This window comes from Mustela lutreola, chromosome 3 (assembly GCF_030435805.1).
Source record: "Mustela lutreola isolate mMusLut2 chromosome 3, mMusLut2.pri, whole genome shotgun sequence".
Lineage (NCBI taxonomy): Eukaryota > Metazoa > Chordata > Mammalia > Carnivora > Mustelidae > Mustela > Mustela lutreola.
The window spans coordinates 38837205-38851854 of record NC_081292.1 but is presented as its reverse complement, the minus strand read 5'-3'; the positions used below and the strand labels follow the sequence as shown (position 1 = coordinate 38851854).

At 45.9% G+C, this 14650-nt stretch overlaps 1 protein-coding gene across 5 annotated transcripts in view; it reads left to right on the top strand.

Moving 5' to 3' along the window:
• Window positions 1-14650, top strand: part of MATN2 (matrilin 2) — a 134900-nt gene that overhangs the window by 113406 nt on the left and 6844 nt on the right. For 3 of the 5 annotated variants that reach the window (XM_059165958.1, XM_059165960.1, XM_059165956.1), the window contains 4 exons: window positions 6080-6202; window positions 7430-7552; window positions 9780-9935; window positions 14046-14459. In XM_059165958.1, the coding sequence (XP_059021941.1) occupies window positions 6080-6202; window positions 7430-7552; window positions 9780-9935; window positions 14046-14459 (816 nt within the window). The remainder of the gene's footprint in view (window positions 1-6079; window positions 6203-7429; window positions 7553-9779; window positions 9936-14045; window positions 14460-14650) is intronic. The other 2 variants (XM_059165959.1, XM_059165957.1) reach the window with 1 other exon arrangement.

Genomic DNA, 14650 nt, shown 5'->3' with positions numbered 1-14650 from the left:
GGGTGATGAGTTGAAGTCTCATGTTGGGTATAGAGATTACTTAAAAATAATTTTTTTTTAAAGTAGGCTCCACATCCAATGCAGGGCTTGAGTTCGTGACTCTGAGATCAAGACCTAAGCTGAGGTCAAGTCAGATGTTTAATTGACTGAGCCACCCAGGTGCACCCCCCCTAAATAAAGCCTTTAATAAAATAAGAAAAATAAAGGGTGCCTGGGTGGCTCAGATGGTTAGGCATCTGCCTTTGCCTCAGGTTGTGTTCTGGGTCCTGGGATGGAGCCCTGCACTGGGCTCCCTGCTCAGTGGGAGTCTGCTTCCCCCTCTCCCTCTGCCCCTCTCCTACTCATGCTCTCTCTCTGTCTCTCTCAGATGAATAAATAAAATCTTTAAAAAAAATTAAAATAAAATAAAATAAAACATCTGCACAAAACCCCTGGGTGGACGGTCTGGTTACCCTTAACTTTCAGAGTGGGAAACTGAGGAAATGTTTCCTTTTACTCACCAGGTGTTTACAGGGCCTGTGGTGCACCAGGCATTGCACTGGGCAATGGGAGATGCAGGAGGAAAGGGCAGGCGGAGTGAGCGTGTGGTCTCTTGATCAGAGCCCATGCGAGCACAGCCCAGGGAGAGCACAGGTGAAGACCCAAACCAGCAGGTTTGTTCAGTGACAGCAGTGGTATCAGAGGGGCGGATGCCTGCTGCTTTGAGGCCCCGTGTGGGGAGGTCCAGGAAGACCTCAGAAGATGGAGGGGGGGCAGGGAGACTGAAGAAGGAGAGGCAGAGGAGTGGCTGTGCCGACCATGGTGGTGACTGGGCCCTCGGCTTGGTACTGAGGTACGCATTGAACAATGGTGCTCAGAGCTGGGGGAGGGTGGCCCAGAGGACGTTTCAGGGATTCTGTCTTTTCCAAAGACTCTGAGGATCTCAGGCAGAGGACGGAAGTGATGTGAGAAGATGTGCATTTTGAAAAGAGGTCTTAGGACAAGGGGAGGGAATGGATTGGAGGGGGTAAAAGAGTGTGTGGAAACCAGTCAGGAGATGCAGCAGCCCAAGAAAAAGACAGCGGTGTCTGGTTCTTGGTGGTGGAGGCGCAGAGTAATCTAGATGCTTGAGAAGGTGTCTGGACACAAGGTCTGGGTCCAGCAACCGCATCTCTCCTCGGGTAGTTTATTGGAATCACCTGTGAGGCTTTCAAGACAGCCAGATGCCCAGGAAGCACCCTAGACCCCCAGAAGCCAGGACTATCTTATACTGGTGTAACCTCGTTAGAGGACAACTTGGAAATGTTTATCAGCTTTTAAATGTTCATACCTTTTAACTGGGCATTTTTGCTTCTGGATATTTATCTTTCAGATAGGTCTTCATGTTGTAGGCGAAACCATATACGCAAGAATATCCATTACAATAATGTTTATAATAGTAGGAGACTAGGCACCGCCTAAATGCCTGCCTGAATAAAACACTGGTTAAATGATGGTGCTGGCTTTAAAAGTGATGATGTAGAAGGTCAAAGGTGAGAGAGAGGCAAACTTTTCATTGTAAATCCTTTGCTCCCCATAAGAATTTTTATTTAAATTTTGGCCTATTTTTGACGTAGGTAAGGGGTTGGGGCGCCAGAGTGGCTCAGTCGGTTAATCATCTGACTCTTCATTTGAGCTCAGGTCATGCTCTCAGGGTCACGAGATTGCCTCTTCCTTGCCCCGCCTCCTGCCCCCCTGCACCATGTGCACATGCTCTCTAGCTCTCTTAAAAAAAAAAAAAAAAAAAAAAAAAAAAGGAATAAGTAAGGGGTTTACAGGGCTTAAGACTCAAACCAATATGAAAAAATGTACATTAAGAAGCTTTGCTCCTGGGATGCCTGGGTGGCTCAGTTGGTTAAGTGGCTGCCTTCAGCTCAGGTCATGATCCCAGCATCGTGGGATCAAGTCCCACATGGGTCTCCTTGCTCAGCCGTCTCCTTGCCCTCTGCCTCTGCCTGCCACTCTGTCTGCCTGTGCTCACTCTAAGAAACAAATAAATAAAATCTTAAAAAAAAAAAACAAGAAGAAGAAGCTTTGCTCCCCCTCTTGCCCTCCCATCCTATTCCCTACCTCCCTTCCTATCAGTAAGTGGTGGTAGCCAGCCTCCAAGATGGCCACCAGTGATCCTCATCTCATGGTAGTCATACACTTGTATGGACCCCTCCTTCACTGTTGGTCTGTGTGACCGATAGCATATGGAAAGAACCATGGCTTGTCACTTCTCAAATTAAGTTATAAGAGACACTGGCTGCCATCTGGAGCCCTCTCAATCATTTCTTGGATCATTGGCTCTCGGGGAAGCCATGCTATAAGTTGCCCTGTGGAGAAGCCCACATGCTGAGGAACTGAAGCCTCCTTCCAGTGAGAAACTGAGTGATGTCGGCCAATAAAGATGTGAGTGAGGGGCGCCGGGGTGGCTCAGTGGGTTAAGCTTCTGCCTTCGGCTCAGGTCATGATCTCAGGGTCCTGGGATTGAGCCCTGCATTGGGCTCCCTGCTCGGCAGGGAGCCTGCTTCCCCACCCCTCACTACCTGCCCCTCTGCCTACTTGTGATCTCTCTTTCAAATAAATAAATAAATAAAATCTAAAAAAAAAACAACCCCAAAACCAAAACAACAACAACAACAAAATGACGTGAGTGAGCTCAGAAGCACATCCTTTAGCTCCAGTAGAGCCTTGAGATCACCACAGTCCCTGCTGACAGCGTGACCCCAGACTCATGAGAGACCCCGAGAGAGAACTCCCCAGCTGAGCCTCTCCTGGATTCCAGACCCCTAGAAACTGTGTGAGATAATGAATGTTGTTTTAAGCTACTAGGTTTTGGGGTTGCTTGTTACACAGCAACAGATAACTAATACACCATTTTCATTAGTTTATTATTTATCCTTCATGTTTCTTTACGTGAGTAAAAGCAGATACAAGTATATGCTTTTACATACCCACTCCTTTTCTTACCCACACAAAAAATGTTGTACTCTATATACCCCATCCTCTGCCTTTTTTTTTTCCTTCAATGGTACTTTTTGAAGATTTCAGATCTTTACAGAGAGAACATTCTCATTCTTTTTACAGCTGCTTAATTCCTTGTTGCCGGAAACTTGGGTTGTTTCCCACTTGTCATTATTACAAACAATGCTGCCATGAATAGCTTGAAAGTATATCCCTTCCTGTGGTGCCAGGTACTTGTAGGAGAGAATTCTTGAATTGAGGTTCCGGGGTCACATGTCCATTGTGTAACTTTGGTAGATGATGCCAGATACCCCTCCTTAGGGGACATATCCCTTTAATGTGTTTGAATTTTGAACCATTTGCCTGTTCTGCCTTTAAAAATATCTCTGCCGGTGATTCTAATGTTCACATGAGGTGGAGAGCTCACCACAGCTCTACTGTCAACCGATTAGATGCTCTAAGGGGATAAGGAAGGAAAAGATTAAAAACCCAAACTCCACCTGGGCTTTCAAAGCATGCACCCAGTTGGGGCGCCTGGGTGGCCCAGTTGGTTAAGCAGCTGCCTTTGGGTCAGGTCATGATCCTGGGGTCCTGGGATCAAGCTCCATGTTGGGCTCCCCTCTGAGTAGGTAGCCTGCTTCTCTTTCTCTCCCTCTGCCCCTCCCCCTGCTTGTGCTTGCTCTTTCTCTCTCTCTCTCTCTCTCAAATAAATAAATATAAAAATCTTAAAAAAAAAAAAAGCATGCACTCAATAAAATTTCAAACAGCTGCTAATGTGAACGAGCTCTCAGGAGAGCTCAGAAACTCTGGGCTGGGAACTGCTGTGATTGTACATAGCCAAGGGTGACGTAGACAGTGGCTTTGGGCTCGGCAGGCTCCTGATGCATCTGGCCAGTGCAGGTGCAGACCACCATGGCTCAGGGTCTGTGTGGCAAGACTTAGCCACTCTTCTCCATGACGGTCTGAGACGGAGCCAGGACAGGCCATGGGGGAAGCTCCAGAAAGAAAGGGTGTCCTGGATTGGGGGCTGGGGGGAGGGTATCTGTCTGCATTATGGCTTGACAAGGCTGGCCTGAAAGAGTTACAGCTGTTTCATTATGTTGGAAAATGGAGTATTCTTAATATAAATTCATGGTGAGGAAAAAAATGCTCACCTCCACAGCCAGCCAGCTGTCTGTATTGTGGATCACTCAATTGTATTTCCACTCAACACTATGTGAGGAACGACCCGAAGCCACTGGGGAATGTTCTGCATTAATAATGAGTCTAGATTGTGCCCGGAGAAGTCAGTCATGTTCAGAGCAAACATGACAGGCCAGCTCTGCTTTGACTCTCTTCTGCAGTTATAATTTTAGTTAACATAATATTTTCCCATTGTTCAAAGATTTTGGCAGCACATCTGCCCAAAAGAAGATGGGCAAAATTCCCTTCATGTTTGAAGGCTTACTTTACCATATGGCAGTGCAGTGTAGTTGGGGGAAAACATGGGATTTATTATCAGAAGATTACATGTTGAGTCTGATGCTATCACTTATTAGCAATTGATCTTGGCGAGCCATTAGCCTTCCCCAGCCCGAGTCTCCCAGTGAGTGAGAATAAGAACAGCTGCCTTGACTGATCGACGGGGCGGTTCACAGGACTCCCCTCCAAAAAGAAATACTGCAAAAATGCCTTAGAAATAAGTGTATGGTCTGTGCCTGATTGTACAAATGATTAAGTACTTTGGAGCCTTGCTTTCATAACTTCAATGTGTATCCATTGTCAAATTCTCCATCTGAATTGATGGCGTTGACTCAGAATTGTGTATTGTTCTTATAAGAAGTCACTTCCCCCGTGGCCTCGGTATCAGGCTTTTAAAATACCAGCTTGGTTTTCACAGAGTCACAAGCAGAAGCCACCCCCGTACTGTGGAGGCAAAGCCCTTCTTTTTGCTCTGTCCTGCAACCTTGGGCATCCATGCCTCTTCTCTCTTATCCATATGAAGATGGCCTCTGTGAATCAACCCATCAGCAAAGCTTGTAGGCTCTACCTTCAATATACAGCCAACAGTCTGACACTTGTCACCATCCTGATCGGGGCCACCCGACTTCCGGGAAGAGGTTTCTCCCAGCTCTCCATGCTCTACCTCACCCACACTGAGTACGCCTTTTATGACAAAGCCAGTTCATGTGACCTCACTGCTCAAAAACCCTCCAGGGACCCTTCCTCAGTCAGATCCCACTGCTGCCCGTGAAGCCCATAGGGTCTGCCCCTTGCTGGCCTTACCGGCCTCGTCCCCTGCCAGGCTCGGTTGCGTGGGTCCCAGCTATCTCTTTGCTCTTCCTGAAATGTGCCACTCATTCTCCCACCTCTGCAGTTTGCAAATGCTGTTCCTTGCTGAGGGTGCTGTTCCATCCAAATACCACACACTTACTCGTCTCCTCAGGGCTCTGCTCAGGGGCACTGTATCTGCCTGCAGAATGTGAAATACAAGCCCTCTCCAGCCTGGGCACATTCTCTCTCCCTTCTCCTGCTTTTCTCCACAGCCATTTCCCTGTCTGACATATTTATTTGTTTTATTGTTTGTCTTTCCCCTTCTTCCCTCCCATACCTGCTGCCAACTGTAAGCTTCACAGAAGAGGAAACGGTGTCTTATTCATTGTTAAATCACCAGAACCTAGAAGAGTACCTGACTCAGAGTAGGAACGCATGAAAGAGTTGATGACAGCAGGAGCAGATGAAGAACGGATTACATAAGTGTGACACGTACCTGCGTACATAAGTAGATATTGGATAAGTTGGTATCATGGTTATATGATAGCCAACAAAGATGCACTTATTTTCTAATATTTATAGGCCATGTTATAGCTCTCCTTCTATAAATCATCTTTCATGTGTTTTGTACATTTTTTATAGAAATGATTTTATTTTGTGTACTCTTTATATATGAAGAATTTTTTGTCCCTAGACATATTTTCTGTTTTGAAATGTGCATCATGGGATAAGACAGTGTTTTAATTTAAGGTGTCTCAAATATCTTTTAAGATGGAATAAGTTACTAAAAAAAGATTGAATAAGTCAGTAATGTATGAACCATTTCCTTCTGTTTCTCTCACTCCAATTGGATTCCCAGAATTGGACTCCTGTGCCTTGGGGGACCACGGCTGTGAACATTCGTGTGTAAGCAATGAAGACTCTTTTGTGTGCCAGTGCTTTGAAGGGTATATACTCCGCGAAGATGGGAAAACCTGCAGAAGTACGTTTTTACTGGGGTTGTCTCACATGACTGTGTCTGACCTTTGCATGAATTCTGCCATCCTGATCTCTGCTGAATTCAGTTCCCCTCGAAAGCCACTGCCCCATGACTATTAAATATAATGTGGGGTCCTGGGTGGAATTAGAAAAATGACATCAGGTTAAAAACTAAGGACATGTTAAAAAAAAAAAAAACATGGACTTTAGTTGGTTTTAATGGATCAGTATGGGTCCACTAATTATAACAAATGTATTACATTAATATAAGTTACTAATTGGGTCTGGGGTTTATAGGAACGCTATGCTATCTTCTCCAATTTCTGTAAATCTTAAACTTTTCTAAAAAATAAAGCCTGTTAAAAGAAAACAAATAAATGAACAGATGAGAAAAGCCATGGCTAGAGGTACAACTGAAGCTGTTCATTTATGCCCTATGGCCAGAAACAAGATTCTAGCAGCTTCTAGCCCTGCCCTTTATTAGCTGGGCAAGTTGTTTCACCTCTCTGACCCTCTGTTTTTCTTTAATAATATTATCGTGTTGTTGCTGGGAGCACAAATCTCTTGTAGAGACCCACCTTATGATGAGTCCATATTTATGTGTCAGAAAGCAAAGCCTCTTAGATGGGGCCAAGATGCATCTCTGTTTCATCAAAGGGGAGTGCGTTACCCTGAGCAAATGATTTTCATCCCTATCAGTCATCTTTTCCTCAAGCTTCTCAGAGCACTTGCAAAGAGCAACTTGTGCTGACACGTTTCAAGAAAAGATAGGTAATTGGAATTATGACTCTCATAGTTCACAGACAGGAAAGGTATGGGTCCAAGTGATTAAGTGATTCTCCAAAGCTATAGGTCAGGGACAAAACCAAAATTAGATTTCAATGCCAGTCTAAATTGAGGTTTAATCTTCAAAGTTACCGCATCAGACCCACAATGCTTCCTATTGCTTTCAGAAACTGCCTCTGCAGAAAGCCAATGATTGATTGCATTTAATGGGATATTGAAGTGGTGATGGTGAGGGATGGGGGGGGGGGATGATAGTGAGGAAGTTGGAAGAGTTTACCTAAATTAGACCCACTGAACTTCATCCTCAATTTTACTTTCTTCCCATGGATCACTGAGCTCCCGTGGGTGTGGGGTCTGGCAGCTGAGATGGGTGAATCCTCCAAGGGGAAGCCCAGGGGAAAATTTATGTTGGTGAAATTGATTTGACTTGCTCTGCTGTCCTCAGGGAAGGACGTCTGCCAAGCAGTAGACCATGGCTGTGAGCACATTTGTGTGAACAGTAATGAGTCGTACTTCTGCAAGTGCCGGGAAGGATTCAGGCTTGCTGAGGATGGGAAGCGTTGCCGAAGTAAGTTGCCTCCAGGTTGAGATGACTTCGTCCATCGGCGGGACTTGGACACTTAGATAACTTCATTCCGTATTTAAAATCTTCCCCCTGTTGTTACAAGTTCCTGCCTTGGGTGCTCTGAGAGTGTTTGCTAGTGACCCATGCAGGAGACCCTTAGTTCTTCAGGACTTTCTCAGTCAAGGTCACGAGTTGTCAGGCTCTTTGCGTCTCTCCGTTTTCTCCTAGTTGCTGGCCCTTGCACAACCATTGTGTGGATGCCCAGAGCCTCCCACAGAGCCTGGCTAATCTTGGACAGAATTAGAATCTCTGCCAGCAATTACTATGAGGATCAAAGGATAATTACAGTGCTTTTTCTTCTTGGAAGACCTTATAAGTAAGGGTAGAGGGTGGGAGAGGGACTAAGGGATTTTTCTGTGGGTTTATTTATTCTTTTTTGCTATTGTTTGCTTCTGTAGGTCTGTCTGAGAGAATTCTGAGAGTTTACTTAGAAGGTGCATTAGGTTTCCTGGAGAAACAGAACCCATAGGGGTGTGTGTGTGTGTGTGTGTGTGTGTGTGTGTACGCATGCACGCATGTGTCTATTTATAGAGATAGTCATGGAGATAGGGGCAGATGGACAGGGAGAAAATCTGTAGGGCAGGCCAGCAGTCTGGAGACCCAGGAAGAGCTGATGTGGCAGTTCTCATCCAAAGGCATTCTGGAAGCAGGATCCCTTCTTCCTTGGGGTGGTGGTGGGGGATTCAGTCTTCCGCTCTGAAGGCCTCCAAGTGTTGGATGAGGCCAGCTCTATGGAGTGTGCTCTCCTTCACTCAAAGTCTAATGACTGAAATGTTAACTCATCTAAAAAATAGCTTCACAGCAGCATCTAGATTGGTGTTTGACCAAAGAGGTGGGCACCATAGCCTAGGCAAGGTGATACATAAAATTAACCATCACAGCACCCCAAAAAAGAGACAGATGGGACACATGAGCTTGGTGAAGTGGGCATTAGAAGAGCCCAGGGCAAGGATTTTTCCCCACTGGGAGATTCTGAGCTATTAGTCCCTATTTGGGCGTTGGGCAGGGGGTGTTGGTGTTGAAATTGTATTTGCTTTTGTTGACACTCTGCTCTAGTGGGCAGGATGGCTCTTTTTTAGTTAAGGCAAAATCAGTTCATTTGCTTTTCAGGTTGATTTTGGGGCATTACCTCAGAGACTCCTTTGAGATAACTTGGGACTCCCACATGTCAACAAAGCTGGCTTGAGTGGAGCTCACTGTCCTCATTCCTCCACCAGGACGAGAGGCTCCTATCTTTAGTGAGATGTTCTGTTTGAACAACTGAGTTCCAGGATGCTGGCGGGACCCTGGCCTAACGCTGCAGATCTGCCTGCACAGCCCTGTTTTACCGTCACACTACAGCATTCCCTCAGTGGAGGTCATGCCTGCCGTTCTGCCCATTGTGTCTGCCCCAGCGGAATGTTCATGATTTTATTTCTGTGAACGCACGTGTACACATGGGTGCCATTTAGCCACACAATGTATTTTTTTGCTCAGTAAATTGAGCTATTGTACACCAGGCACAACCTCTGCAATTTGATTACTAGACCAATTGCCACCCTTTCCACTTCTAGAGGGATCTGTAGTTACCAATCCCAACTTTATAGGAAGCTTCTCCTTTGAGGGAGCTAATGACAGAAGAGAGCCGTAGGCTTTCATGTGATGGGGGAGGGGCACATGGGAGACGCGTGTCTCAGCTCTGCCATCAACTTCCTGCATGGCCTCAGGTGGCTCCGTGACATGTTTTGAGTTTCTTCATGTATACACTGGGTATAATTATTCCTGTTTTCGTCTTCTCACAGCATATTGTTAAGATTGGAGGGCTGTAACTACTCTGAAGCATTCAAAGTACCTCACACATGAGAAATGTCTGTTAATTGAAACTGGAGTGTTTGGGACATCTATGGGAAAAAAATCAGTAGCTTGGGAAAATCAAACCCCAAAGCAACATCAAATAATTCTAGAAATTAATAAGAAATACCCAATCATCCATCTCACCACTCAGGCTTGTGGAGGCTGGGGCTTTCTGAGAGGAGTTTCTCCTTTCCCATGCCCCATCCTGAGTATTAGAATGAAAAAAAAAGGGGCATATTATAAAAGAAAGTTTAAACAGAGATGGGTTTTTTAAAAAATGGATTAATTCCTTGATCTGTCCTGACATGACCACTCAGTCCGGCTCATCCCTGCACAGATGGAGTTGCTCATCTCCCCGTGTTTCCCTCAGGGAAGGATATCTGCAAGTCGACCTACCACGGCTGCGAACACATTTGTGTTAATAGTGGCAACTCCTACATCTGCAAATGCTCAGAGGGATTTGTTCTAGCTGAGGATGGAAGACGGTGCAAGAGTAAGTGATCTGAACTGGGCTTTCTGCTTGAATTTGGCTTGGGAGCAATCGCTCTTTGGAGTATTTTCAGGAAACAAATCCCTCACCTCTGCTTCTCCCTTCATGGAGCTTAACTGAGGCACCTGTGGAAAAACTTTGTTTGAGTTGACAGTAAGTTCATTATGTGCCAAAAGGCTGGAGTGATCTTAGACTGAATAAGCATAGCTGGAATGAGAGAGGCAAAATTTGTCCTCTGGGGAATTACATTCAGTCTGAGCATTGCATTTTAGGAAAAGAGAGATCTATGTTTAAACACTTAAAAAAAAAAAATGCCTTCCCAAGTAGCAGAAAAAAAAATCTTAAGTAAATTATTTTGTAATCTCAGAGTAGAGAAGAACTTTCTAGGGGCACCTGGGTGGCTCAGTGGGTTAAAGCCTCTGCCTTCAGTTCGGGTCATGATCCCAGGGTCCTGGGATCGAGCCCCACGTCGGGCTCTCTGCTCTGCAGGGAGCCTGCTTCCACCCCTCTCTCTCTCTCTCTCTCTGCCTGCCTCTCTGCCTACTTGTGATCTCTGTCAAATAAATAAATAAAATCTTAAAAAAAAAAAGAAGACCTTTCTAAACATGACATGAAACATAAAAACCATTTTTACTTTTATGTTTTTAAGATTTTACTTATCTGTCAGCTAGAGAGGGAGTACAAGTGGGGGAGCGGCAGGCAGAGGGAGAAGCAGGCTCCCCACTGAGCAAGGATCCTGATGCGGGACTCAGTCCCAGGACCCCAGGATCATGACCTGAGCCAAAGACAGATGCTTAACTGAGCCACCCAGGCATCCCAAAAACCATTTTTTTAAGGATTTTATTTATTATTTATTTGACAGACAACAGATCACAAGTAGGCAGAGAGGCAGGCGATGGGGAGCGGGGGGAAGCAGGCTCCCTGCTAAGCAGAGAGACCAATGCAGGGCTCGATCCCAGGACCCTGGGATCATGACCTGAGCCGAAGGCAGAGGCTTAATCCACTGAGCCACCCAGGCGCCCCCCACAAAACCATTTTTAAAAAAGAGAAAATGTCTACTAGGAGATTAAAGCTATGATATCTTTTTTAAAAACCTATTATCAGAGATCAAAAAGGTTGATTATTCCTTAGGTTGACAAAGGTGTATTGTAATGACAATACATTTATTACTAGGTGTCTGAATCAGTACAGCCTTGAGGAAGGCAGTTGGGCAATTTTAAAAGGCAATTCCACTTCTGTTTGTATTATCTAAATATATAGATACACACACATACTTACATGCACACACATACATACATACATATATCCTTTTGTAATGTTTAAATTCTGTTCCATGTGCATGCATTATTTTTTAGAAAAAAATATTTAAAGAAAAAGGACAATGACAAGCAGGATTTAAGAATTTCAGCACAATGTCAAATGAAAAATAAAGGAAGAAACTGAGGATCTTTGTAGAAAAAGACTCGAGGTACCATTCAACTACCAAAGTGACAGTCACCTCATTGGTGATTTATAGGACAGCGCTGGGGAAGGAGAGAACAGTGGGGAGAAACTGCAGCTCAGCATGAGGACAAAGACACTTTCAGGGAAGCTGTGTGATTAGTTAAGATCATGAACTTCGGGTCAGACTGACCTGGACTTCAACCCCTGTTCATACTACCTGTGTGATCTTGGACAAATTATTTCCCTTCTCCGAGCATCAGTTTCTTCATCTATAATCTGAGAACAATGCCTCACAGAATCTTCATGAGGATTAAAGGAGATTGTGTATTTACAGGTGCTTAGCCCAGTGCTGGCACATTACCAACCACTCGCCAAACAGTAGCTCTTGTATCGAGCAGCAGCAGACATGTCCAGAGACAGGGCTTTAACGGGGAGGTGATGAGCTCTCCATCAGGAGAGGTGTTCAAGGCCAGGCTGAATGGCTACTGCGTAAGGATGTTATAAGGATATAAATAACAAGAGGGCAGCACTAATGACCTTCAAAGGTCTTGTCCAGCCCTGAAATGGGGGACCTCTTTGAAAATGAAGTTCCGGAGGCAAATCACAGCCCCACTTGCAGTCTCCTTGACTTAACCACGAAAAGAAAATGCCCAAGTACGGTTGGACAGCCCTCTGCAAACAAGTAGCCCACAAGGAAGCTATCATTCTTCCTGGTCTGGGAGCAGAAGTCTGGTCCTTCTGGCCCTGAAGTTCTTCCACTCCCTCCAGCATCCTTCTTTCCTGGAAGCCTTTTGTGCCTCTCTCTCTGCATAGAGGCTGCAAGGACTGATTTTGTTCTGTAAGAAAAGAGTGTGGGGGGGAAGAGAGGGAAACAGACCTACTGCTGGAAAATTATTCCAGTATTTCTGCAGGCTGCTGGAGAGTCATGTGTGTGCTGCCCGAGTCTTAAATTTTTATTCTTTTGATTCAAGAACAGGCTGTGAATGTAAATGAAGAGGAGACTTGGCTTTTTCCTCTTTTGCTAATAATCAATAAGTTGAGTAACAGGAACAAGCACTTAATGGGGTAAGAGAAGAATTCAACCCCCAACAACACACACACACACGCATTAGCATATCATTTGCTTTTGTGTGTCCTTACTTGCTTGTATTATTGTGCTCCATTTTCCAAAATCAGACAACTGCTTGATACAGAAAAGAGAACGTTATATTGCGTACCGTAGACCGTTGGAAATGAGATCATTCATCTGGGATCTGTAAATTCTTTTATGCAGCCCTAAATAACAAAAAGTCTGTCCACACCCAGATTGCCTAAGTATTCACGCGGGCTTTCCTGTCAGCCGTCCAAGTTGCCTGAAGAGCTTCCGTATAGAGAATTCCCAGTGAAGGGGCGCCTGGGTGGCTCAGTCATTAAGTGTCTGCCTTTGGCTCAGGTCATGATCCCAGGGTCCTGGAATGGAGCCCCACACTGGGCTCCCTGCTCATTGGAGAGTTTTTTTCTCCCTCTCCTGCTCCGCCTACTTATGTTCCCTCACTCACTGTGTCTCTCGCTGTCAAACAAATACATTTAAGAAATCTTAAAAAAAAAAAATTTCCCAGCGATGATTCATTTCTAAGTTTGAATGGGTCAGTGGGGTGTTTACAGGTACGGCACCCAAAGGGCACCACCTCCTTCACTTACTCCGTCCACAAGCATTTGCTGAACAACTATTGTGTGCCAGGTATGGGGGGAAAGAAATGGCCCTTGCTGAGGAGAAGCTGGCAGAGCAGAGAGAAGGACACATAACCAGGTAGCAGCTGGTGGGCGGTACGGGGGGCTAACCGACTCTGCGGGGCTGGAAGCTACGGCATGTCAGGGATTTTGCCTCAGTCCCTATTGTCTTCCTGCCGTGTCCACTGCCTGGCGTGAAGCAGGTGCTCAAGAAGCCAGTTTTTGTCAAATAAATTAGTAGTTGTTAGGAAGACACAGAGTAACAAATATCAGCTCAGTGACTAGGAAATTTCGCTGGAAGGAAGAGATGACGGATTTAAGAATTTAAGAATTTCCTTGTCTGCCGTCTGTCAGAATGCCAGCCCTGGGGGGATGTCACCCTCCTGGAGGGAAGTTGTAGGAATCTTTTGTGCTGTCAGACCCTACAGTGTACTCTACCCACAGCCCCTCCCAGACTTGGCTGTCAGTGACCCAGAGTACAGTGTGGGCCTGGTTTCTCTGACAGTTTGTACCTCTGTCTTGTGATTTTGCTTGTGAAGAATATTCTTTCAATCAATTTAACAATGGGGCACCTGGGTGGCTCAGTGGTTAAAGCCTCTGCCTTCAGCTCAGGTCATGATCCTAGGGTCCTGGGATCGAGCCCTGCATGGGGCTCTCTGCTCAGTAGGGAGCCTGCTTCCTCCTCTCTCTCTCTGCCTTCCTCTCTGCCTACTTGTGATCTCTGTCTGTCAAATAAATAAATAAAATCTTAAAAAAAAAAAATTTAACAAGCCACCGGGAAGGCAAATGGGAAAATTACCGTGGATTGTGACTCTCCAAGCCCCTTCTGTCCATCCTGTGTCTGATCTGAGGAACCCAGGGGGCTTTCCAAAGGGGTCCTGCCTCCTGAAGCATGCTTGTCTCCTACTCCAAGTGCGTTTTGACCACTTGGCCATCTCGACTGTCCTTTCCTTCCTGTAGGATGCACTGAAGGCCCAATTGACCTGGTCTTTGTGATCGATGGATCCAAGAGCCTCGGAGAAGAGAATTTTGAGATTGTGAAGCAGTTTGTCACCGGCATCATAGATTCTCTGGAGGTGTCCCCGAAAGCCGCGCGAGTGGGGCTGCTCCAGTATTCCACGCAGGTCCGCACAGAGTTTACCCTGAGGAGCTTCAAGTCGGCCAAGGACATGAAGAAAGCCGTGGCCCACATGAAATACATGGGCAAGGGCTCCATGACGGGGCTGGCTCTGAAACACATGTTTGAGAGAAGTTTTACCCAAGTGGAAGGGGCCAGACCTCTCTCCACACGGGTGCCCAGAGTGGCCATCGTGTTCACGGATGGACGGGCTCAGGATGACGTCTCAGAGTGGGCCAGTAAAGCCCAGGCCAACGGTAATAAGGGGTAGAGGTGTGGTGCAGGTCAGTCCAGGGTCAGGGTTCTTAGAGTCACTGGGTGGCCAGGTGGTGAGTGAGAGATGCCCTGAGCTTTGGGAGAGGCTGCTGGTCAAGCTTAGATACACCTTTCCTGTACTGCCCCCTAGAGGCCATGATGGGACCCCCGCGTAGTCTACACCAACCACACC